The 27,249-nt window shown below is 35.4% G+C and overlaps 1 protein-coding gene across 7 annotated transcripts in view; it reads right to left on the bottom strand.

Moving 5' to 3' along the window:
- Positions 1–887: 887 nt before the first annotated feature.
- The window catches only part of PTBP2 (polypyrimidine tract binding protein 2), a 49,167-nt gene continuing 22,805 nt past the window's right edge, over positions 888–27,249 (bottom strand). For 2 of the 7 annotated variants that reach the window (XM_084527436.1, XM_084527439.1), the window contains 11 exons: positions 23,273–23,445; positions 22,809–22,952; positions 20,314–20,478; positions 20,127–20,237; positions 11,678–11,873; positions 5,369–5,508; positions 3,910–3,943; positions 3,359–3,451; positions 2,799–3,015; positions 2,624–2,701; positions 888–2,491 (listed from right to left, as the gene is read on the bottom strand). In XM_084527436.1, the coding sequence (XP_084383562.1) occupies positions 2,362–2,491; positions 2,624–2,701; positions 2,799–3,015; positions 3,359–3,451; positions 3,910–3,943; positions 5,369–5,508; positions 11,678–11,873; positions 20,127–20,237; positions 20,314–20,478; positions 22,809–22,952; positions 23,273–23,445 (1,481 nt within the window). In that variant the 3' untranslated portion in view covers positions 888–2,361. Of the gene's footprint in view, positions 2,495–2,623; positions 2,702–2,798; positions 3,016–3,358; positions 3,452–3,909; positions 3,944–5,368; positions 5,524–11,677; positions 11,874–20,126; positions 20,238–20,313; positions 20,479–22,808; positions 22,953–23,272; positions 23,446–27,249 lie in introns of all 7 variants that reach the window. The other 5 variants (XM_084527433.1, XM_084527437.1, XM_084527435.1 and 2 more) reach the window with 3 other exon arrangements.

The following is a 27,249-nucleotide window of genomic DNA, read 5'->3' as shown; positions in this document are numbered from 1 at the left end:
CTTAATAAAATTTATTTCACACAGTGAAGTCTAATGAAAGCCCCCTAAGTTAGACCATGACCTTTAAATAGCTGATAGCTATTTATTGATTTCAAAGCCAACTCAAAGAACAAGCACTGGGTCACAAAGTAATCAGACATCAATAAATCTACAGTAGGTATATTGGAGAAGTGACAGAAAACTGCTTTGAATTGAACATTGTGATAGCTTTTACCACTGTAATGCTTCAGTCATACAGCTATTCTTAAAAGGGGACTGTGTAAATGTTTCAATACTATTTCTAATTGAGGAAAAACAATCACAGAAAGAAAAATAAATGACAATTTAAAATATGATGGATGTTGAAACACTATTAAAGTGCCCAAACTGTTTTTACATTCATTTGAACCCATGTCTCTAAAAAGGTGAAATATCCTGGTCTAGATTGTATGGTCCGCTCAACTCACAACTTTGATACTTTAACCCATAAGTATACTGTATGATTAGTAGAAAATCTTTAGCAGACAAAAAAGAAAAATGAAATTGCAGCAAGAGAAAAATGAAACTGCGGGCAAACCTGAGATCCATTAGTGCATAAATCTGCTTAAAAACTAAAAAGATAGAAAGAGAAAGCTAACAAACTACAATAAAAGTTATGTGTTTAAAGCAGTAAGTTTTAACAGGGTGGGAAACGTTTAATATACACCTGCAAAAGGATCGCTGTGTTTCTGAACGAGCTGGTACTTTTTGCAGCATCAGATTTGCAGTAAAAAGACTTAAAATTGTATTTATTAATATTATGCTTTTCCCACCCTGACAGAGAATAAACATGAATTTAGAAGCACAGTAGAAGTGGAAAACAAAGAGTAGGAGGAAAGAGAGAAAGCAGCAGAGAAAGACAGAAAAGGTGAATACAGAGCTACAGAAGTGTTTATTGAGCATGCTACAGAGGTAAGCAGAGTACACACAAAATGAAATTAAACAACCATCAAACCTCCCGACTTTGTTAGAAAATTAATTTTTAATTGTGCCACTTTCAAACTATACTGAATTTTACAATTCTAAAGATGTAAAAACTCAACTAATAGAAAATATACATGACCATTTTCTCTACATAGATAACAGAATCTATGAATCTTGAAACTAAGTACATCAATTTCAAAAAGTATTGGTCATTTAAACAGAATCAAGGTAACAGTTCAGATTGACAGAGAACTGCTTTCAAATTAACTGGATCTGTAGATTCTGAGCCATGTTTATAGTAAAGTCAGATTAATTTCTAAATACAAAATATTTTGAAGAGATTTATTAAAACTGAATATTACAATGCAAGGTAAATTAAGACTAAAGGCACATAAACTTTGGTCCCACCTGGTTGTCAGTTTTAGAAAACTGCCACAAAATTTCCTGCAAGTGTTCGCAGAAAACTTTCTTCATCATTGAAAAATACATGCACCATTTCCTGAACTAGCTTGACCAGTCTGTACATGCTCAGAAATCCACAACCATATTCCATATCTTAATTACAAACTAAAGATGGCAATATATATTTAAATGCACATAAGTCATGTCAACTTCAAAAACATCTACGAAAAATATTCAGCCACAAACAAGACATTACTTAGTGCTGACATTTATATGATACATCCCACAAGAGTGTGTACAAAAAGGTTAAGATTCTATAATGCTTTTTCACTTCGGGCTCAAAGTCACAGAAGTCACTTCTTGTCCTTTAAAAAATTAATATTCTGTACCTTGTTAATTTTAACAAATGCCTACATTCATAACTGAATCTAGACCAGAACCATGAAATACAAAAGGCCTTTTTTTTTTTTTCCTGAAAAAAGCACAAAGCAAAAAATTGCAAAATCAAATAACATTGTTTTATTCTTTCAGCATAATGCATCTTACCCAATTAAAAAGAAAAATACGTGACAGGCCCGCAGATAAAGAAATCAATTCCGAGCAGGAGAAACAAAAGCTTAACCTTTTTACACACCCCTGCCTAAACATATTGAAATTATCATGTAACAGTGTGCCCCAGACAACCAAATTTGTTTTTACTAGTTACGCAATTTCAGCAGTACTAGTTTTCCCTTTTAAGGCACGTATGTCAACTCAGTTGAAAAACTGTGGTATTAACTTGAAATCTTTGAAACAAAATGATGATTTATCTAAACAACAGTTGGACAACAGCAGTTAGTATCACTGCTTTTTAATTTTTATTTTTTTTTAATTTTTATTTTTTAAACAAACAAGGAATGATAACAGCATGAAAGAAAATCCAAAAATAGAAGACAAACTCTGGTCCCCACTCTCCTGAACAGTCAATAGGTGACAACACCAAACAATGCAATACACCCTCATTTTCAATCTGCCTTTTTAAATAGTTGACTTGGAGAAAGAAACTCTCAGATGGTGATTTTCTCCAAGATTGTAATTGTGAAGATCAATCAAAGCCTGAATAGCTTCTTCTACTGTTGACATCTGAAGAAGGGCCATCTTGTGATCTCTTCTGAAACAAAATAATGGCATTAGGAACTCAAACAATACAGGGGTTGTTACTAATGTTTTCCTTAAGACATGCCACAAAAACACAATTAAGCTGTCCTTTGTTGAAACTGCGTACAGAAAAGTTACTTACTGAAAAAATTTAAATGCTTTCACAGTGCCTCCAGTGTTAGCAAACAGTGTGCGGAGATCCTCTTCTGCTACTGACGGTCTACAGACAGAAAACAAGCATAACCAGAAAATTACTAATCCATTCAGTGTGTTGTGATAATATTAATACTACTGCCTTACTGACAGCCAACACTCACGGAATATTGGATAAATGAAGAGTTGCAGATGGAGGGAATATATTCTGAAAGTTTTTTGAACCAGGTTTCTTGAAGCGATGCAGCGGTGAATTACCAAAATCTTTAGTCAGCCCTTGGTCATCAAGTCCCTCTCGAGGTAGTTGTACTGTCTGATGTTTAGAAAGGGTAACCCGAATAATCTTTCCATACATTTTTTGTCCATTAAGATGGCTCATGGCTGAAAAAGACAAGAGGTTTACTCAATTTAGTATTTCAATAGCATGTTGCATATCACACACAACCCTACAAACAAGGAAAAAAAACACAAGAACATCAAAGGGTCGTTGCACTAGAATCAAAAACGAGGTCTGCTGAGTGTTTAAAGACCTCCACACGTGTTTCAGTTGTTGAATTCATTTAGGCTATTGTGCAAACTTTTTGGAACCTAATACAATAGGATTTTGGATCTTGTTAATACAACAAAAATTGACAGATGAAAACATGCTTAGTTCACCTGATTTCACATAGCTTAATTTCAAATACTTAGACTATTGGGAATATAAACAGAAATCTAGTCTTACCCAGCTGCGACTGGTTTCCATCAGCCATCTGTATAAGAGCACTGTCTTTCTTATTGTATAAAATCTTCACACGCTGCACATCACCATAAACACCTTTTCAAAGTCAAAGGTAACCCAAAAGAAAACGGTTACTTTAAAGCCAGTCAACTAAGTTACGCATTTTGACATATCAATGGAACATTCAGACAGCAACAAGATCACTCACTCAAACTCAACACTCTCACAAATGAATCAAGGAGATAAAGATTTTGAATAGTGAATTTTGAAAAGAATAATTTCTGATAAACCCTCAAAGCTATGTGAATGATATTAAATTAAAGACCATGCAAAATATATTAGCATGCATTAAAAGAAAATCCGTGTCTATGGAGAGTTTTAAACAGCAAAAGAAAAATAGCGAAAGATTTACTATTCAACTTTAAGCCAAAGTGCTAGCTACAAATAAGAATTAAGGTGAAACAAACAAAACAAAACAAAAAAAAACAACAACAAAAAGCAAAACAAAACAAAATTAAATCAATAATAAAAGTATAGTGCTAACAATAACATACCGAAGAGGGTAAACAGACTTTGGGGCGTAACCATCTTTAGAAGGAGAGAAGAGCAAGCAGCGTAAGACAAGAAGAGAGAAGAGTCGAGGAAGAGCGGAGATGAACAGATCATCCATAACGAAGGGTGGTTCCCGCAGAATGGTGAGGTGGTCATGGATCATGGTTTCAAGGCGGTTAATTGGGGCAAGTTGGTCCGAGGAACATTTTGTTCAAGCACAGAAGCATGAACGTAGGGAATGAAGACAGGGAACACAGACAAAGACAAGGAGAAAAGGGTAAAACAGGGAAGGGCACGGGAATTTGGGTAAAGACAAGGAAAGGGAAGTTGAACACAAAGGGAAAAGGATGAAATGGGGAAGGGAAAACAGCAATGCAGAAGAAAAAAATAAGTGGGGAACAAAAAAAAATAAAATATAGGTCAGTACATAGGAAATGCAGGAATTTGGTCAGAAAATGGTTGGTTTATGTACTGTACAAGAAAAACTGAGTAAAATGTAGTCACCCAAGACAAATATGGGTAAAGTACATTCATATCAAAGAGTAAACTACAGCATTTCATCTCAACATGAAAATAAATTAAAAAAAAGCATGCAATAAAAATTTTAAACTTTAAACTTTAACTGCGTAAGCATGGCTGGTTATGAAATGCAGGCAAAAAATCTTTCAAAATGGCACTCTGACCTAAAACATTTTAACATGCAAGACTGGATGACAAACTAGTACCAGATGATAAAATAAGCTTAATGATTTATAGTGACAGAGGCCAGTTAAAAATGGAACAGCTAGACTGATACAAACTTCCCACATTTCATACCAGCTTTCACAGCCATCAAAATAAATGTAAAGGACAGTAAAAATGCGTGACTAAACAAACCCCTTTAGATTTCAGAGTTAGCAAGAAAGATACAGTGAAGGTAAAAAAAGCTTTGTCACCATTTTTTTTTTTTTTTTTTAATAAGACAAATGAATAACTGCCAAGAAAAAAATTACTAAGAGAGACTGGAAGAGTGCCTCACCTAGATCTTTGGGAGAACCTTTAAAGAAAAATGTGTTAGAGTAGTTCACATAAATTAAAACCTTAAAACGTGAGATACAAGCATGAAATGAAGCAGCAAACAATTAGAAGAAACAAAAATGGGAATTCTAGTTTACATGATTATAATTGCAAAAGAAAAAAAGCTTTCAATTCAAATGTCAAACATGCAGTAATTACCATATTTTTCTTAGAAAATAAGGTAGCCAACTATCAAACGACATTAACTTGTTAGCTACCTGGAAAAACAAAAGTATTCAACAATAATGGTTTTTAAATTAACTTTGGGGGAGGGTAGGGAGTAATAAACAGCAAAAATACCATGAGCTTAAAATCCAAATATGAGAGACCAAATTCAAAGAAATTATAAGATACTGATTGATGAAGTATGGCAAAAGAGGAAAAACACTGAATTGTTTTACTGACCTCTTCATTTAAATTGCTAACCAGGAGGACTGTATTGCCACCAGCTGAGACTCCAGGCATTCCCACACGGCCAGCAGCAGCAGCAGCTGCAGCAGCAGCAGCATTTGGAATAGCCAAAGGACTCAGAGCTCCTGGAACAGCTGCAACAGGAAGCCCTAATTTTAAAATAAAGCATATTTTACGAAACACACACAAGTCGTTTAAGAAAAAAAGCACCTATATCAGTACAAGTGTTGCATACAACACTCTACAGAGCAGACCACTCCGCTGTTACAGTCGTCCAAAGAGTTTTGATATGGGTTAAGTAAACATGAGGAACAGAAATCACCCTTTGAGAGGCATTGTTCACTTCAACTTGATGCTTCAGGCTAAATACACAGCACTAGAGTTGGTCAGGTGAAAAGGCCTACATAAACTGCATAAAGGAGATGAGGAGGCAAACTTCTAAATTCAGGATTCAAAGTAGCACCAAACTGGTTACTCCACGACTTTATGCAATCCGATTCTTTGAAGAAGCACACAGCTATTAGCTGAACCTTCAGCCATGCTTTACTGTTCTTCAACAGAAACTGAAATCCTGGAGAGATCTGGTGGTTTTGCCTGGTGATGTCACTGGTATACCAGGAAAGTATGCTACTTCAGGATCCATTAAAGGTTCTTATGACACTACACACACTTCATAGAGGACCATCTTTATCATATGTTACCAACAGTTTATTTGTACATTTTACAGAATCCAGTAAAAGGATATTTATATAGCAAAAAGGGTAAAGAAAAGAAAAAAAAAAAACAGAACTTCAGTATTTTATTTTCTTCTACTGAAATTGGCTTCTCAGATTTCAGCATTTTGGCAAAATTTCGGATGTTTATATGATAATACTAAGCTAACACTTCTGACCAGTCTTCCAGAATGTCAGGTAGACAGTTTAAATATAACCTGTACACTATGTACGTAAGACTGTTTTCCTTCCTTTAAAATAAAGCTTAATGTAGGAAGTCATTATGAGAAAGCAAATTTCTTCAGTTTCAGTCAATGACCAAATATGACAATGACAACAGTAAAGACAGTCATCTGTATACTCAAAAAGATCCAGATTTAGTATCAAAAGGGAAAACATGTAGGGAAAGGAGATGTTTTCATACAGGGGGATAAATATGGTTACAACTTTTTTTTTTTAATTCTCTAGAAAAGATCTCCAACACTTTATGTATACTTTATTACTTATTTTTTTATGAATTCGTGTAATTCAGAAAATTAGATTTTGCTGGGCTGGACGAATGTCTCCTCAAAGGGAACAAGACATCCATCACAACTTTGTGAAAGCGCTTATCAAGGATAATACAGAACACATTCTGAAAAATATTTTCTAGTTGTCTCCTATCAAACCATGTAGAAACGTGTTCTAAGAAAGGAAATTAAAAAAAGATACAGCATGGCTTCTGATAAAAGCATTAGTACTCAGATCAAACCAGAGGCATAAGACGTGCTGAGTAATGAAAACATCAGTTAGAAAATTCTAGTCATCTCTTATGAAACAATATAAAGGGAAAGTGTACTAGAATAGAACAACCATTTTATTGCATTACTTGCATTATTCATGGAACTGACCAATAGAAAACAGAAGGAAAAACCCTAATTTGTCATCCTTCCATCCTGCAAACACTCTTATTAGGATTTTATTAAATATGCAACGAAGTGACATGTAACGTGCTTCAGCACATAAGCCAAGCACCAGCTATTTGGGGTTTAAGAAAGCACTTCTCCCAGGTATGCCACTCTATCATCATCCATTATTGAGGCCATCCTCGGTCTTCTCTATGAGAAGATAGAAGTACCAGCTGCTGTCAGAGAAAGAATATCAAATTAGACAGACCACTGCTAGTCCACACATAGTGATTACTGTTTCTCAAAATCAATTTTATAAAGACAGGAAAGCATAAAAACAGATCTATACACCTAGGTGTATAAATAGCAAGACAAAAATCTAATATAGGTCCATTTTGTTCTTGGGTTAAATCTGAAGAATATAGCTTTATTCAAGTAAAAACTATTAATAAAGGAGGCAGTTAAAGAAAGCAGCCCTGCAGAAGAAAGAACAACAACAACAAAAAAAACCAACGTGATAGGCAGGGAAAATCTGCCAATATAAAATACAACTTCTCAAGTAACAATTTTTTAAAATTCCATTCTGTTCTGAAAGTCATATTTTGGAAGTGCAGTTTAGGTGCTTTGTATTGCATATACTGACTCGTATTTGTTTATGCTTGGCTATCACAGAGGTCATACAGACAGAAATGTGATGAATGACGATATGGTGTGACGGATGTTCACCTGAAGAGAAACAGGTAATCGTTTAGCTATGAAAAAATGCTGAGACATTACAGCATTTCAAGTCTTTTAGTGTGTCTAAGCACCTCTCCCTACCCTTAGAAGCTTTAAGATAGTCCAGCAATTTTAGGAATAAAGGAACTTTAAGGATGCTAGAGATGCCTTTATGGTTGGGTATAACCAAGTAGTTGCCTTTAAAAGGCAAAATTCTTCATAGCATTAAACCCTCTACGTGGCATTCTTGGTCTTAGTGATGAAGTTAAAACCAAACATTAATTCAACAGCATTCATACAAAAATGTTTTCAATTGTTATCCTCTGAAACAGATTCATTAAGAATGTTTAGAAGGAAAATTAGTGGAAAGGAATAATAAAACTACGAAAAGCAGCGATGAATAAAAGTTGTGGTAGCCCATAACTACAGCAGCATATTTCCAGCTGTTTATTTGTATTTAGCATAATTTGTAGTGGTTAAGTACAATACATTTGCTATTTATTCTAAGCTTTTTTTCCTCTCTAAGATCTCCTGTAACCTTCGTCACCTCATGTATAAAAGAAATACACATTCAAAACCAAACAACCATTTGCTGCTGATAATTCGTTTGAAAGCAACCAATTCTGTCCATTAGTGATTTTCTGCTTTCAAAACAAAGCAAGGCTCATTGCAAATACGTACAATTTACAGTCTCTAAGATTTCTGACAACTTAGTTACATCAAAACTGATGATACAGTAAATATGAATGAGTATATTATGCACATGAGCTAGGATCATCTAGTCAGAAAATATTTTTCCACCTGATTATATAGCAGACAGACCTTATTTCTTAAAAGGGTCAGACAAATTATGAACCCATAGAAAACAATTCTTGATCTGTAGGTCCCTACCATTTGCTACTGTAAGTCAAAATTGTAAAAAGATTAATTTGTACTGTAATTATTAGTTATCGCACAACACACTGGTGACGATTTGAGGACTCACCTGCAACTATTTAGAAACGTGAGCTACTTTGTCAAGAAGATGAACTGGTATTTGAAAGCTCTGTCATCGTTAATTTTATTTTAGCTTTCAACAATTACAGATAACAGGATTTTGCTTTTTCTGGATATTAATTGAACCATACAAACATTATATATCTTCCTTCCTAGCCACTGAGTCATTTACCTAAAAGGTCAAACACAGTATGTCATGTATTACTTATTCGTCCTCGAAGTGCTTTTTTCCATGACTTCTGAAGTGCAAATTATTAATGACACTTTAATACAAGGCAAATTAAAGCTATACTAAAAATATAACATGAACTTGTGTGAAAAACATTGGCAGGAATAGTCACCTTAATGTAGGAACATGTAACTATGACTGAACTAGATTTACTCCCTACATTTTTCATTATAGAAAACAATTGTAAAACAAAATAAAATGTGAAAATAAAATACAGAAGCAGGAAGAAGTGACTGCCATCATTCTACCATATTTCACTCATCATGGTTTGCTAACCTCCATCTTCTAACTCTGAACTTTAAAGTGTTCTCACCTTTCTCCTTTTGCATATGTGAATAGAAACACAGCCACAAACTGCAAGCACAAGCACCCGTTCAGGCTTTCATTTTTTCTCTCGTATCCTTTCTTATTGATGTTACTAATATTTTGTGCATTTTTGCACGGTAAACAGCACAGAACGAGAACCCTGTTCTTCCATATTCAAACGATCATCATTCCCACTTTGACATCTGAATGGCTAAGACAGCAACGGTACTAACAGAGACCACTTTTGTGAAGTTTTAAAGACTTTGAGCCCTGCAGCTGAAAAAAGGCAACCATGGAAAAAACAAGCAGCACAAGAAGAGATGACAGTATCGTCATCCTCACTTGCCAGATGAAGCACAGTTAAAGACATACCCAGCTATCTCAAGTCTCTTCCAATACATAATCCTCATTACTCATCAAAATAAACACATGACTGACTTCACTGATGCTCAGAAAACTTTCAACAGCTGCAATCAAAGTTACTTGTGTTACAATCCTTTTATTTTCCTGCTGCTTAGGAAACAAGTGCGACTGAAGAGATGCATTCAGACAGTGAGAATTAAAATATTTAATTAGTTAATACGACTGGCATCTTCGTAATTCTACTAGCAAAAAACATGAATATATAGAAGAACAAGCCTAATTAAAATCAAAAGGTTAAAAGAACTTGAGCAGTTTTGTGGACAAAAATCACAAAAGCATCTAAGTAACCTACCAGCCTAATACACCAGAACATTAGATCTCCTAAACATAAGTCATTTGGATACTCTGATAACTTTACAACTATAGTAAACCCAATTACTAAACACATCCAGAGTGATACAGTGATTCAAGTATCTTCAAAGTGCTATTCCATTATGCCGAGCAAATTAAAGTAGTCAATTTGACATGTACTAGGAAGCACTATACACCAAGAAATATGTTAGAAGACAGACTGGAAATCAACTTCTCAGGACTCAGGAAAATGTCAGAATTAGAGCTACATATTTCATGTATTTGACACCATTTTTTATGACTCTTTAACTCTCTTCTCCCAAATCCACGCCTTACAGCGCATAAATAGATTGGTCTCATTAATAAACAGATTTGGTATTGTTTTTTTCTCTTTACTGTTCATACTGCAGCCCCACATCTAGTACCACTGTGCTCTGACAAATGAATTACTAATTGCTTTGAGTGCTACAGCACTCACCTCTATGATGTCAAACTTCACACTCATCCATCTTCCCTATCAATCTATGAGATGAAAGATTTCATACTTCCAATGTTTAACGATGAGCAGTTAAAACAAGATACCTTACTGGGGGGATTCTATGCCTAGGTATGAAATATATCCTTTAAATAATCAGATTTCTGAAAAAGGCAGCTAATGCAGCTTTCAGTAGCCATAACTAGTACACTGACCCTCTTCCTGTGTATAGCTTTCACTATAGGCCGCCTAACTGCTGTAACACGGGGGGCAGAGGCTTGCCTTTACTCTTTACATTTCCTCTTTACTTTGTATTAACTCTGACTCACTCTGAGTTGGCCCATCCTTTACAAAAAGCAACACAAGAAATCTGTTGTTCTTAAGTTCCCTGTAGAAGAAAAATGAGAAATGATGAAGAAAAAGGAAAAGACTAAGTGGGAAGAACAGTGATCACAACATAAAAAATCACGTTTCATAAAAGTCATAAGATTACGTCTGATATTTTGAAGAGTGAAAGGTGTTTGCACCAAAGAATATCAACTTCACAGAAGTAGCAGTGAAACACATTTAATGAACTATAATAAATTAAAATAAAACCCAGAGTATTACAAATTTCTCCCAAAGCATGCAGAACATGCTGAATTCAGTATTTTGCTAACACTTGAAGATGTAATTGTATGTTTCCTCAAGGCAATTCACCTATTTCTTGTGATGAGCTCGAAAACTGACTGGATATTAGAACTCATCTACCATAAATCTAGAAGTGCAGCTACCTATTTTTTTTTCCTGCAATTTACAAAACAAAGGGGCACTTTTTTTTTTTTTAAAGCAAATAGCATAATCATTCCTCATTGAAGGAATAAAACTAAATACTATTTTTAACAACCTGATATTACAAATAAGCATTCATGAGAGTGCAACATGCAAATCATGTTAAGTCTGTTACAAACATGGTTGGGAGAGTGGGCAAGGTGGGCCGTAGCAGCTGACTAACAGGAACATTAGAAAGAAGTGAAAACTGGCTTGGGAATAAAAGCAGGAATAGTTAAGATTTCCTTTTAATATGCATTTCTCATTTGTCATACGTTCTCTCATCTACTTCTCCAGGACTTCTAAAGACAATGCAGTAGTGTTAGTGTCAGATCACAATCTAAAATGAACAGGCCTTTGGACACTATTGCAGTTTAAGATACTTATTCATTAGAAGGACTGACAAACATTTTCATCAAGTGACTGCAACACGAAAGTACAATGCCAGAGTCATACCTAAAAGGGAGGTCTCCTTTGCAAATGCTGCAGCAATAGCTGGGTCCAGCGCTGGTTGTCCATCACCAGATGGAAGATCAGGACGAGTGTAGTCTCTGCTTTTATCGTTGTTGTACTTGACATTCAAATTCACCAATTTGGAAAAATCAATCCGCAGCGTACAGCAAGCATTATAAATATTCTGACCATCTAGGGCCTAGAAAAAGAAGTCAATTTATTTAAAATAATATATAATACACATTGGATGTTCTTAAAAAAGACAAGGCCAGCACTTATATATTTATCCCTCTTACTGTCTAACTTAAAACCAATTAAGGTTACAATGCATTAACCTCTTTTAGCGTGATTCCAGGAAGCTCAACGTTTACTTCTCTTACCAAGAGACTGCTTATGCACCAAGGTGGGAAGAGACATTTTAGTGCAAGCTTAAAGGTTAGTCCGTTGAATATAATTAATTAGCCTGCATTCCACAGCATAGCTGCAGCACAGACAAAATGCCAAACACTTCTCAGAAAGTTAAAAAGCAAACAAGTACGTTTCTAAAACAAAAGATGACCTGAGAAACCATGAGAAAAACACTAAGCTTGTATACCACATAGTGGATTGCTATATATTGAAGCAGAACGATTACATTGTTCTTACATGTTTTTGTTCTCCCCTTAAAGGAAGTTATTGCAAAAAAATTGAAGTATTATCTGCCAATCTAATATTAATTATGCTTAAAAATCCTATTTCCACAATTAATTGGTGCTTCTAAATGGATGGCTACCAACAGTAAAATTCACATGAACTCTTAGCACAGCACCACTTTGACCCACTTGACCTCTGTATACTTTGCCCATCTTCATTCTATACCAGATAAATGAATATATCTGGATTTTATTCCATTTGCATTTTGGGCATACCTTCATTTAGTGTATAGAGCACTAACAGCTATATAGAAGAAATCAGCAAATCAACACCTGCCATAAGTTATTTTATATTTTCAATAAATGCTAAGAAGTGATCACAGAACTCATCTGAAGAAAGCAAAAAACCCTAACATGCTTTCAAATACCAAACTCAGATCTTTCATTTTTCTTGATTAATGCAGTACTGAAACGCATCACCTCTGGCCTAAACTAGCTCTTGCAGAGCTAGCTTGATTACACCTGCAACGCACTTCCCAACACATTCAAGTTCTGGTAGGACTTGCTATTTCGAGCCAAGCACTGTGTGAACCTAATGGGCCTGCTGGGTACGGAAAGCAACACAGCTATTTTCATACAGTGATGCATCTGGAAACTGAACATCCTGCAGACACCCCCCTGCTAGGTCTGGGCCAGCAAGGCTGTCCCTTCCTCCAAAATATATTATCACAGCTGACATATCACCAGGGCTCACAAAATTGCTTTAAAGAATTAACACCATTAGCAGTCAATGTACAAGAACAAATAAGACAGTACTATTAGATCTTTCAAGTACTGGGAAAATAAAGTACAAAGAAAAAAAGGATAGAAACCTGACAATCTAGACAATTGTTTCAACAAATACCTAGCAATTAAAGAGACACTCCTTTAAACTCAGCTTGAACAATGTTTTATACAGTATCAGCAACATAATCTACTGCCCTGATTCACAGAATACAAGCAGAGAATTAATTTTGTATTTTGGGGGGCAAGGAGGATGAGGGGAAAAGGAGGGCAATCAACAATACAAAATAAAGTATTTGTTAACTCTTTCACATACAGGGAGGAAGCAAACTTCAAGACTCTCCTGATGTTTGTATTTCAGAATATCTCACCGGAGCACTTACATACAAAAAAGTACATACCAGAGAATCAATCACCACTTTTACAAGACTTATGTTCTAAAATACACTAAGATACAGATTAAAGGCAGATCCAGTTTACACAGCCAATGTCCTTACCATCAAGAAATAACCATTCATAACAAAAACTAGGTACAACCGGGACCAAAAAGCAGTACTTGTTTAGCTTTGTCCAAATCACAGAACGTGACATAAAGCTTTAAGTCTTCAAAACACAATCAAGACTCTCATTATACCTCTCTTTGGAGTCTGTAGACATGTTGATTTATGGCTGGCAGAAGGATGTTAGTGATTAAAATCTTTAGCCTTAAAAAATAGAAATAGTAGCAAACCACAGTATTACCTATGTTTGTAGTTTCCAGTCTAGTCAATGGTTAAGAGAGAGCCATGCAAGTAATTAAAACTTATACTGAAATTACTAAAAGGTTTAAATCCTATCATTCTGAAAAACTCAGCTACCTAAAGTACATACAAAAGAATACAGCACAATAGAAGTCCCTCGTAGCAGGAGCAGAGACAGTCGGAAAGAAGCTCCTGAACCAGAATGGAAGGAGATGCACTCTTAATGAGCAGTGCAGTCACGCTCTAGAAAAAGCTCCTTGCAACAGATAAAAACAGAAAACCCACCCCACCAGCCTCTACCAGCAGCATCATATGCCAACAACTGTGCAAGAAAGATTGCCAGCAACTGTAACAGGTGATCTTGAAAAAACAAAGTCACAATCGTGAACGCTTATCCTCAGCTCCTTTTTATACAGCAAAAAAAGCATGTGCAAAGTTCCTCCCAGAGAGGAACTAAAAAAACTAATGACAGTAACAGAACTGTTAGTGAACGTACATATAGATACAATCTCAAAGAACTTTAGTTACTGCTAAGAAACTTTTCTTTCTTTGAGCACTTACCTATACATATTCACGTGTGACAGTGCCACACCACTTGCATGCCAAACCAAGGAGAACAAGTACAGAATGAGAGCATCATTCTTTATCTTGCCTCTGACAGCAAAACCATTACGTAAGCCTCAACAGAAATAACAAAACTTATGCCATCGTGGACAGATACTTCAGTGGATACTCACGCAACTGCTCTGATACTGAATCTTCTGAAATTCAGGCCCCTGCCTTCCTCCCTTCCCCCATTACATAAAAGTGTACCATTCTCTTGGCCTTTCCTAAGGGGGAAAATGAGCCTGACAAGTTGGTTCATCTCCTGCCAAGAGCTTGTTGTACCAACTCACTCTTGAAGAAGCCCACTATGGTATTTAAGAGGACACAAACAAGATGGCCAGTAAGAATATGCAGACGACCAATAGAAAACAGCAGTGAAAGAAAAGAAAAAAGCTTAAGTTCAGACCAATACCCATAACCCCAGGAATGGTGCACGTGCTTAAACTGATACAGAAGATCTCAACTCTACAGTACAAACTTGCTTTCACCATTAAAACTTTCTTTACAGCCACTAACATTGCTATTGGGATGAAAAACAGACAAAACACTTCACACCTCCTAATCACTAAGTATGCTGCACAGTTCCTCATCAGCTATGACAGCTAAGGAAAGGAACAAGCCAGAAATTGAGAAAAAAATCAAAAACCCCCAGTGCTGCTCAGAGTTTCAAAATAGTGGAAAGTTGATGTGGCTGGGAAGAAGCCAGTATTCCTAGATAACCACTACAGTAGAATTCAAAATACTTTGAAAGGGTCCTAGTAACCAGGCTTAGATTCACAAAGAATCCAAAATCTGCTCATGTCTTAAAGCAGCATCTTTCATAGAAGGTAAGAATAGGCAAGCACAGCCTAACAACAAAGAAAACAGCAGAACTAACCTGGTGAAAGATCCAAAATAGAGAACTGTGATGGTCTGCCTGAGTGCAAGAATGACCATATATATGGAATGAAATACAAATATTTATATATATATTTTTTTGGTAATAGCAACCAGGAAGATGAAGTGATGAAAATGGCTGAGAAAAAGAATCCCAGATGAAGAGGAGAGATGAGAAGAGACTATTCCAATAGGAAAACAAAGCTCGAGGAAGAGTATTTCCATCTATTATTCAAACAATCAAACACACACAAGCTTTTCTGCAAAAGGACAGCAAGAGTTTCTATCTAGGCACCATGGAGTTGTAACACTTGCATCTCATTCTCAAATGTGACTGTAGTTGTTGAGAGAAGTGACAGCAGCAGCAGCTAAGGTGAACTCAGCAGAAGTACCCTATGAGATTACAAAATGTTGTCACATCCTGAATGACTGATGCAGCTCTCTGATGCAGCCTCGTGCAGATCTATCAGTAGGCTCTGATGTGGAGAAAGAGAATGTTATTTGAATAATTTCTTCTATCAGGCCTTGCTTGCCTGAATGAATGAATTTCTGATGTAACAGATAAAATTCACAGTTCTTTTTACTTTCAGGGTTCAAGATGACTCAAAATCCTTGTGATAGAATGGCCCCTGGAAAAGTACTGTAGTTGTAGGAACTATGCTTTGATGAGCTTCTCCCAGTGCCTGTATAGACCATCAACCTGGGGAATTAAATGCCCCTACAGAAGATGGTCAAATTAGCCCTCTGAACTTCAGGGAGAGAGATGTTACTTACAAGGTTCTTTAGATAATTCACATAAAGTACAAAGATGACAAACAAGAATGCAGTTTGGGAGATAGAAAATGATTTCATGTTTAGACATCCTGATTTCCCAGTTCAGCAATGTAGCTCAGAAATTCAGCTACCATGTATTTCTAGAGACACAGGGCTTCAAGCCACAGCAAATAGTGTATCTGCACCTGTCTTTGTCAAGCACTGCAAGCACCTAAAGTGATCATCCAAAACAGGAAACAGATCTATCGCATGATGAGAATAGCTTGAAAGCACTTGATTGATAAAAAAAAAATCAAATTAGACTGGAAAGAAAAAAAAATGAGCACAGAGGAAAATACAACGAAACCATTGGAGTCCCCACCATCTCTCTCTCCCCAAACACAGCAGAAACTAAGAATAATATTTTAAAAAGGACATGATGTTCAAAACAGTTTAAAGTATATTAAACATGATGTTTAAACAGTTTAGAGTATTAAAAGAAATCCCAAGAGATCCTTACTAAACATACTCCAGACTCAAGTAAGTACCTCAAAGGTGATATAGTAAATCTTGGGAGAGATGTGTCTGTCCCAAGTGCATCCTATGGATACACCTTTGAATGAAACTGTTTCTTTTGAGACAAGTGTCTTGGACACAAGAGGTTTCTGTGGCTAAACACCATATGTAAAGCATAATCCATTATCCAAAAATGAGCTTTTGTGTGCAGTTCCGTGACTAAAGGACCAGTCATATCCTTCTCTACAAAGTTGGAAAGTCAAGGACATGAACATCGTTACTGCATTTGCTGGACTTTCTGCTACAGTGTATGCAGTCCAGCTCTCTCCTGGTGATCTAAATATTGCTTATCATTCATTTCAGCTAAGTCTTCTTCAGCATTCAAGGTGTCCAAAAATCCTTAATGCAATAATCTAAGATCACTGCCCTGAATCTAAATATCTTATCTTGAGATGTCATTGCTTTGTGTTCCAAAAATGACTACCTGAAGTTCCCATTACAGATTTTATGGCAACAAACCCCAGCAGAAATTTTCCGCAGACCGCTACCAGTGCGGAGCCACCCTGAAGCTGTCACTCAAAGCCACTGGAAAGAAGGCATCTCGAATGCGAGTCAGACCTCAACTGAATCTCTGCAGAGAAACAAATCCAGGGTAATATGAAACACCTACATGCCAAGTAAGAACCAAATGGTCAACTGTAACAAAAACTCAGATTTGTGATATTGTTAACTCATTTTGGGTCAAGACAACTGTCATGCGTAGCGTACTTAAGAGTCTCACTTAATCCTGCAGAAGACAAGACATTATTAACTGTCTATAGCCAAAATTTGGCAAGAATACTTCTAATTCGTTTACACAAAGACAAATTTGAATTAGCCAGCTGTGCAGATATAAACACTGGCACTCCAATCTCATTATGGTGTACCACATTAGCAGTATTCCAATATTTATGTTTGATGCTTCTGCTGAGGGTATTATCATTTACTATGAAAACGTGCTGGTTCTGATGCACAGAAAATCTCCTTATGAACACAGACACCTCCGTACCACTTTGTTTCACTGAAAGAAGCACAACTGTTCAGTGTGCTCTACTGTTGCAGCTTCTCAGGACTTTCTCCAAACCATGGCTAGACTGCTGAATTGTACAGAACCTGAAGTTTGTCATCTTCACCTTTATTTGTAGATATAATGAACTATAATGATCCAATCTGAAGGCAGTGATGAAACATGAATCAGTGTAGCCATAATCTACTTCTACAGGAAATGAGTTTCTCACAAAGCAAGTGGAGCAGGAATGCAATTTTTCACTACTTGCTCATTCAGATAGCAAAGGAGTCCCACAGGGCTAGAGGGTTCATATTGAACATTCTTGTCAGTGTCACTATTTTCTCAGAACCTTCAAATGAATAGTATCTCTCCTTGGTACTTACATCACTTGAGTTTTTCAAATTGCTCTTTAACTTCCTTAATAAGTCTTCAATTTCTATTAAGGCCACATTCTGATTTCCTGTGAAGAGTGCCAGTGGAAAATTAAATTTCCCCCATTATCTTCTATAGTAACAACTGATGGAAAACAAATCGAAAACTTCTTTACTCTTTTACCATGCTTTTAATTTTGAACTCCATGCAACTTAAATATTGCCACCACATCCGCTTGCTTCTACTATTTCCAGATGTATTTAAACTGTTTTTCTCTTATTATCTGACTTTCTTTCCTTTAGGAAGTTTCGTTTTGGTGACGCTTCATGTTTTACCATAGTAACTCAACCATAAAAACAGTTATTTTACTCTATTTATCTCAGGGAGAGAGGAGGGTGAAGAAAAAAAAAATAAAACCTTCCTTCAAATACAGCATTCTTTATTTACTTAGAAGCTTGTTAAAATGAGAAGCTATACGCCTAAGCCTGTTCCAATTCATTACTTTGGATCAACAGCTTCAGGATCACTCAGACAATGACCACGTGCAGGAGTCACTGTTATTCAATTAAGTTCAGTCATTCACACAGAAGCTGACCACTCCAGTGTCCGAACAAGCTAGCATCAGTTTGTCTGAAGTCAACAACAGCACCAGATTCTGTATTTCTTTTCATATTTTTACATACCTCATCCTTTGTTATTTTGCAACTTCTTTACTGATTTGCAAATTACATGTATCAGTGTAATTCTAGGGATATAATATACAGTCCATTTCACAGACAACATTTTTCCATTAGATCTTCTGATAACATAGGTAAAACCCAAAAAATAAAGTCAAAAAATGCATCACTTAATATTACATTTTACTTCAAAAATGCACTTGTTTTAAAGAGTTATTAATATCTACTACTGAAGAACAACTTTGCAAACACGAATCAAGACTAAATTACAACACTCCGCAACAAATACCCGAGAAACACTTGGATTAAAATATACCTCAAATGGCTTACAATCAATTCCTGCAGCAATTGTAGGTTAAAGATCTAGGTTCTGTATCACTATTTGAATTCTACTTACAACCTGAAAGGTGTATCCCATCCATGGGAGTTTTTATTTATTACGGTAATGTATTTGCACCTCCCTCTATTCTGAGGTACCATCTAATATTTTGTATTATACATCTCAGAAAATAATTTTAACTGTATTCCAAGTTTTTAAGTTTTCCAGACTGGTTTTCAGGGGTAGATTAAAGTAGATCATCATAAGCCAAGTTGACAAAGTCCTTGTCCCTGACTAACTTATTTTTTCGGAGTAAGAACACCACTTACACTTTTCTTTTTGATGGCCTTTTTTTTTGTGATTCACTGTTTTGGCCACCCCATACTCTTTTAATCAACGCCCAATATTTCATATGGTGATGAAGATAAAAATGACCATCTTCTACTTTTTAACGTCCATCTTTATCTCAACGTAGTCATAATTCTTAAAGGCAGAGTGTAAATCTAAGCCTGCTTTTTCTTTCCTCCACTTTCCTTCACTTTTTCCCCTTAAGTTCTTTCTCAGCTATTCTGTCACCTATGGGTAATAAGCACATTCTATGCTACCATGCAACACAACCAACACATCAATTTTAATCAGCCTTCCATAAACACAGAATGTATGCAAAGGTTTAAAAATATACATTGATTATATTTATCCCTTCATTATTTTTTTTTAAATAATATCTATCCTTCCCTTTTGGTTCACCTTTCCTATTGCCAGAAATCTTTTTCCTATTGCTAACAAATCTTATTCACTTAATTCAAAATGTCTGGTCTAGATGACAGTCAATCTTTGTCGTTGTTTATCCATACTCTCTCTCCTGCTGTAATGAATAAAAGTAATTACTGGTTCTTGCCTCTCATATCAAGGACAGAAGAGTCTATGCTCTGAATGCACAGACAATGCATTAGTTCATAGCAAATTTAGTTCATAGCATAAACAATGCTATGAACTAAAATTAGGATCTCGTTCTGTTGTGTCACTGCTGCATCATACTCTGGTCCCACAAGTAAGAAGGCACTCTCTTCTGGGCACTTACAATGAAATCCATGTTTTGTAGCTTAGCCTTAAAAGAGAACTGTACTTACTAGTTTTGCTTGCTGTGCATTCACTGGATCACCATACTGCAGTAACGCTTGAAACTGGTTATTCTTTGTGAATGTGATTATCTTCAATACAGCACCAAATTTAGAGAATATCTGTCAAAAAAATCATAAAGTTTTACACACAAGTTCCTGCCAATCACAGCTCAAATTAAAGCAAAATTTGGCTTACCTGATGAAGAACATCCAGAGTTACGGGATAGTACATGTTGTCAATAATTATTCTAAGTACCGGACTCTGAGCTGGAGTCACTGCACTCTCACTCACAGTGGTCCCACTTATGGGAGCATTTGTTGCCTGCACGGCTGTCACTGCTTGAAGAACAGCTTGGGCCCGCTTGAAGACACAAAGCAACAGAAGACATTTAAAGAGATCTTATTTAATATTTCAACACAATAGCTAGAAATTAGTTAGCGATATTCATAATGGTTATCTTCAGAAAAATCAGAGCTACACACAGAACATAACAGAAGTGAAATGCAGTCCAACTTTGTGAAAAAAATGAAAACATCAATTAAGCCTTCAGACTGCATAAGTATCAATCTTCCCAGAAGCAGGTATATTGTTCTACCAATAAGGACAAAAAATAGAGGATTTTGTGTATGTCAAGACTCCTTCGAGACTCTTTTATAGAAAAAAGCCTACAGAAGCCTATTTCTGTAGTGTTTCCAGTTTGTCTTACAGTTAACATTTCAATTCCATTTTAATTACGTAGAAGGCTCTGAAAGAAAGGGATAATGCTAAACACTACCAAACTTCTCAGTTGTAACACAAGGAAATAATACACAGAACTGACAGTGCCAGAAAGTAGTATCCATAGAGGGGTAAACAACCTGGTGTCTGATATTCACACCCTTTATTAAGAAGAAAAAAAGAAAATACTCTTCAACTGGGGCTGTATTTTGTGTTTGTTTTTTTTTTCCCCCCCATTTGTTTTCTTTTGAAACACAAGCAAGGTCTTAGAAATTCAGTTTAATGACAACATCGTAAAAACATACACCTACTACATTAAACTACTTCTACTGCCAGAACTGAAAGCATCAAAATATTTTTTTTCTGAGAAAGAAAAAGTAGAGGGAAAAAAGATTTCCAAGTAATACTTCCATTAGGGCAGTCTTATGAAGCAAAACAACACAGAACGAAGAGACAAAGCAAGCATTCCAGGTAAAAATTATGACCAGTTTAAAAAACCAAACCTGATGAACACTTTTAGGTAAATCTTGTTTTCTCAACTACATTTATCATTAATCAACCTAACTCTATAAAAATGCCTTTTGATAACAGTAAGTTCTTTTTGTTCAGAAAACTAGCAGTATCTGCACCACCTGTATCTTTCCTAACAGAAAATGAATAATCAACCCCCTTCTGGCTTATAGTAGGACTCATGAAATGCTAGTTACAGAACACTTACTGCCAGGTACCTCTTTATAGTCTTTAGTTATGGTTAAAGGAAAGATCTGAAATCCTAGGAATATGAATGTTAAAACTGGGCATCAAAGGGTATGGTGGCATAAAAGCCACTGAAGAGTCACACTACATCCCACGTGCTGTGAAGGTGGTCCTGGGATGTACACAAACTACCATCACTATAGAAGACAGAACAATACCACAGAAAGCTTCTTAAGGCAATATACTGGATGGGTATCCAGTATAAACTGGCATGCAGACAGAATCCAGACACCATTCTTCTCCCCCCAAAATAAAGGTAACTATTTTCCTTTGTAACTAACATTTTGGAAAAAAAGAAAACCAATTTTTGAGTACCTCTGACAGACAAACTATCAAAAGTTTCTAAGGAACTGGAACATTGACAAGAAAATCAATATTAATTGATCTGAACCAAGATGTCTTTAAAAATAATTTCAGAATAATCATTTTAAAGATAACAGCTACAACTTTACTATTTCCATACCTTATCTAAGACAGGACACCAGTAACAGAAAATGTAACTCTGTATTTGCACAATCTTTTGTAACATCAATGGAATATGACAAATTAACCTTAAAGTAATTTTACTTGTGGTAAATGAATGTCTTTTTCCCTACAATTTGTAAGACAGGGTCATCACATTAGGAAAACCTATTTTGCAAAGGCATTATTTTTGCTAAATTTCCTGTCCTAATACACCCAGACATGATAGATCTATTTTAAAATAGGTTCTGCAGAAGCAAGAACTTGTTTTTCCCTCTACTATCAAGTACGTTTGTACATTAGCATGTTCTTCTTGAGGAACAGTAGATCATAAACTGATGTTACCAGTGCTACCAGAGCGATCATTCAGATCATTGAAACATAGGTATTAGTCATTATCACTATGGAAATTCAAAGAGGCATTAGCATCTCACTTGCCAGAATTAAATAGTTATTTTTTGTTGTCCTACAGTTTCTAAACTAAGATGAGAATTTATTTTATATAAAAAAAATAAAGCTAAGGCATCTTCAGAATCTATTTTACATTAAGAAAACACATGAAGAAAATTCATCCTAATGGAAAGTTCACACACAAAGCAGAATCCCCTTCAATATCATAAAATGGAACAACATAGGTAAAACAGCAGTGAATGTGGACAAAAGTAGATGGTTTAAATATATGCTACACAAGCCAAGACTACGCATCATGAATCATGTTCTACTGTCTGTATTTCTAATAGTGCAGAACAGTATACCTGGTTCAATGTGTTATCAGTCTTTAGTTCTTTATGATTGGAATACTGGATATAGATAGGTTGGTTACGAAGATGAGGTGTCACAGCAGAGTAGTAATTCACCATAGTGATAGCTGCTTCTTCTGTAGCAAGTTCCAAAAAAGCCTGTAATACCAAGACAAGTAAATTTCAGTATTTACAAAGTAGACAATCTTTATATTAAAAGCACAGAAAAACACAGCACTTAGAGGTTGGATTGAGTATTTTGCCAAATATCAGTCTCTAGAAGATGATTTCATTCTCCACATGCCAACTTTATTTGCTAAGCTACTACATTCCAAAAACTCATCTGTGAAGATGCAGAACTGAGTATTTATCCTACAGCCATCTTTTCTACTTTATGTAGCTGCTAACCACCCCACACTCCCAAACAGAATTACAAGGTAGAGTAAGTTAATAATAATAAAAAAGAGGCGACAAATTACCTGATTTTTCCCTTTCAGCATCAGGATGTTGGTTACCTTACCAAAAGGTAAACCTAAAGCAATGACTTCTGTTTCTGTTACTTCCCCAGGCAATTTTCTGATATGAAGAACACGAGACGGAGCCCCATCCATTTTATCGTCACCTTTGAATTTCTTGTTGTCATTACCATTGGCTGAAAGACATATTCAGACTGTTTGAAGAGCTTACTGCTATTATTAGTGTTTTGTTAGAATGGTTTTCATTATAAACATGAGAATTTTAAAAGAGCCACCTCTTAGTCTCATCTAAATAAAAATCAAGGGTTTAGAACAAATTTTGAAGAGGCAACTGGAAGAACATGAAAAAGTGTTACGTGGTTCAAGTCTGTTCAAGACTAACTCAATAGCTCTGTGATAACATATTTTCTAAGCAAGATAAAAAACACAGCAAATCTTTTTTATCTCACTTTCAGTGAAGGGTATAATGCCATGTAGGAATACTAATAACTCCTCAGAAAGGCTTGAATAAAAACCATATGTAAAAAAAAAAAGATCACCCAGATTTTTTTTTATTTTTTTTTGAAAGGAGAAAGATGTCAATGGAATAAAGTGACTAAAGATGCTCTTTACGGAAAATTGTTTTTAAGGACTGTTTTCACTAAGTAACCAGACAAAGAAATGATAAAAGTTTCAAAGGAAATTTATTGATGATACAAATACAGGAAAAATCATTAAATGCTGAGAAGGATGACACTGGATAAAAGTGATGACACAGAGGACTGACATTACAGAAGTCTGATGAAATTTACATCCCCGTAGTTTAAGAGCCAAGTACAAGGTGACCATTATGAACTGTGGACAGAAAAGGGAAGATCAGCTATTAGAAACAATGCTACTAACTGGGAGGGAGGAGAATAAAAAGAAAAATATAGAATTTTCCTAGTAGAAACAAGGAAAAAAATCGACATCATTGTAACAAGACACCAGGAAGATAAGTTTGCAATGTTGTCCAGAATTCTCGTAAAGATTTCAAAAAAAAAAAAAAAAAAAAAAAAAAAAAAAAAAAAACTCAATCTGGAACATGAAATAAAGAGCTAGTCAGCTGGATAGAAGTTTTGCATTGAAAAGCAGCCAACAAAAATACTATTTACTTCAGCTACAAGGTAATAAAACTACTGCCTATAAATATGTCACTGGAGCAAACATCAGAAAGGGTTAAAAGCTGTCTAAAGATACATGGATATTAATGAATTAATGCTGGAAATCAGAATGCATTTAGATATGAGGAAAGCGTTCAGATTTACTTTTTTTGTATTTCTGTCTATAAAACATGCAGCTGACAGTGAGATACTCCATCTCATTTTACCTTAGAAGAGCTGTTCAAAAAAAAAAAAACAACAAATGTTATTAGTAGAAAAATTTATGTAATTATTCGGGTTCAAAACCATGGTTGATGGCAGATACCAATAAGGATTTAAAAAAAATTATCAACAAAATTACTTTGATTTTATTTTCTAACTAAAGAAGTCAGAAGAAATAAGAGAGGGAGAAGGAGTGTCAATATTAAGTATTTACATTAAATTCTCCAAAAGCCTTGGCCTTGTAAGAAAGCTGAGGGCAGCATTTTCCAAAGGGAAGAAAATAAATAAGTCCTCAATTATCACTCAGCTGTAACTGAATATGATCCAGATTTTACATCCAGGAAAGTCACTTAGACCTAAACTGGTCACGTGCACAAAAATATTTCATTAATTCATGAGTGTACTGAGAATAGTAACTTTTGCTAAGAGTATGCCAAAATCATAATTAAGAATTTAAGCTTTTAACTCAGTTTGCCTAACCAAGCCAACTCACTGAAGATTCAAAACACAGAATGGAATGGACTCGTATTTTCACAAGTGTAGAGTGCATACTCTGGTTCTGGATCCAAACAGCCAGACCAGGTAACACATTTATCTAGCTTTTCACCAATTCTAGCGAAATTGGCAAACCCGTTCTCTGACCAACGCTCTGAACTGTTGCCATTTTCAGTAATAGGGTCATTCTTCATACTTCCACTACAGGAAGTGCTGGAAAAAAGAAATACCTCTATGTCACAAATTATTTCAATCACTCCCTTATATCTTTTTCTAATAGCTAAATTTCTTTCTAATTGGAACACTTCTCTTTCTACTTTAGCCTTCTTTTCTAATACTTCTCTCAAATTACAATCTAGATTGATCTAAAACTAAAAAAGTAGTCAGTATGCTTTAGAATCAGGTCATATATTTAGGAGATAAAATAATACTCTAAAACTGAGCTTTTAAAAAGTTATTTCATGGCTGAACACTTTCTAAGCCTTTTCCAACTTATTCTAGGGAACAACGAAATCCCTGTGATGCTGCAACTGGTGAAAATTCAGCCAGTAGCATGCAAGCAACAACACTAGGAGAGGATGAATCCATGCAATAGTTTATATTTTGTTTTGCTGTACTGCCAAACCTCATGACTATCGCTTATTTTCTTGAGTGTGGAGTTTCATGAAATCAAGTATAAATAAAATATTCACTCCCAGCTTTTTGAAATCTTCCCTCATCTCCCAATACACAGGATAAGGAACAAAAAGAAAAAAGCTAAATTCTAGATCAATGTTTTAGTCAGGCTTTAGAAAAATCTCCATCAAAAATTAAAATGCTCAAAAACAACTATTCCTACTCAGTATTTAGGAATTACTTTCACCTAGAATTAAAAAAAAAAAAAAAAAAAAAAAGATCTAGACAATATTCGCCTGTTAACTGTGTGATCTCATTTTTTCTTCACAGAAGAGAAGGACAAACTTAGAGGGAACACAGAAGAGTAAAATTTCAGAAGTGCACACTGAGCTAGGATTTGAAGTCCATTTTTAGTCTGTACAAGGCTCTAACCTGTATCAGGTTTTGAAAGTGTGGGGAGACTCATCTTTCAGGTAGCCAGATTCCTGTCTTTCAAACTGAGATGGGGCAGAATACAGCACGTTATCCTAAAAAAGCACTGGCAGACAAAGTTTATGAAGTACTTTCATTTTTTACCTGACACTCATTACACAATAGCCTTGCCTAGGTCTTAATTTACGTTCTACAGAAAGCTAGAAGAAACCACTGTGAGACATTAAGCCTGCCACTCTCTACAGTCAACGTATTACAAACTTGTAAAGAATAGAAGAGTTGCAGTGATAGTGAAAGTGTATTTCCAGTGCCTTTTTATTCTTAAACTTCTAAGTAATCTGAACTCATTACAAGTTTCAAGAATTAAATGTGGGAACATTAACAACAAGAAACGAAAACACGGAACTCTGACATATTTTTTTTCACAGAGTAAGTTCCAAGATTGTTTTAAGTTGATTTTCTCTTTTTTTTCTTTCCCCTTAAAACTAAGGCCTATATTAGGATTACCTGAATCCTAATCCAAATGTTAGTATTAAAAAAGGATCATAGTCTAGTATATAACCACTCACACACATAGATCTGTGAGGAAATGCGTCTCCAGTTCCTTTAGTAATTTCTGTAATACCTGACTACCTTACTTTGCCATCTATAAGCCTTTCTATCTGATTTTCTTCATTTTATAGTTTTTCAACTTTTGCTGCAGTAGGTTTAAAGAGCTGTAAAATAAAAATATTGTACTACGTAATATCTCTTCCTAAAGAGTAGCCTAGAGCCCAAATGTGATTCAAATATCTCATGTAAGTTTATTTTTTAAACTATCTACATCAAACACTTACTAATAAAAATAAAAGAGGCAAACTAGAAAGTGCTTGTGATATAGAATTTAATATAGAAGGTAAATAAATATAATAAAATAATACACAAAAATATACAGGATTATGCACTGAAAAATGCAAGACAAAACTTGGGTGGTCATTTAAGGCCTGCTGTCAACAACTATTTCCAGTGCTGCGTAAAATGCCCAAAGAAAGCTTTCAGCAGTGGGGCAAGTAAGCCCAACAAAGCTGTTTGGAAGGTACACCCTTCCCAGTAAGT

This window comes from Aythya ferina, assembly GCF_964211825.1.
Source record: "Aythya ferina genome assembly, chromosome: 8".
Classification (NCBI taxonomy): Eukaryota; Metazoa; Chordata; class Aves; order Anseriformes; family Anatidae; genus Aythya; species Aythya ferina.
The sequence above is the reverse complement of the archived record's forward strand: the minus strand, read 5'-3'. Positions and strand labels throughout refer to the sequence as shown.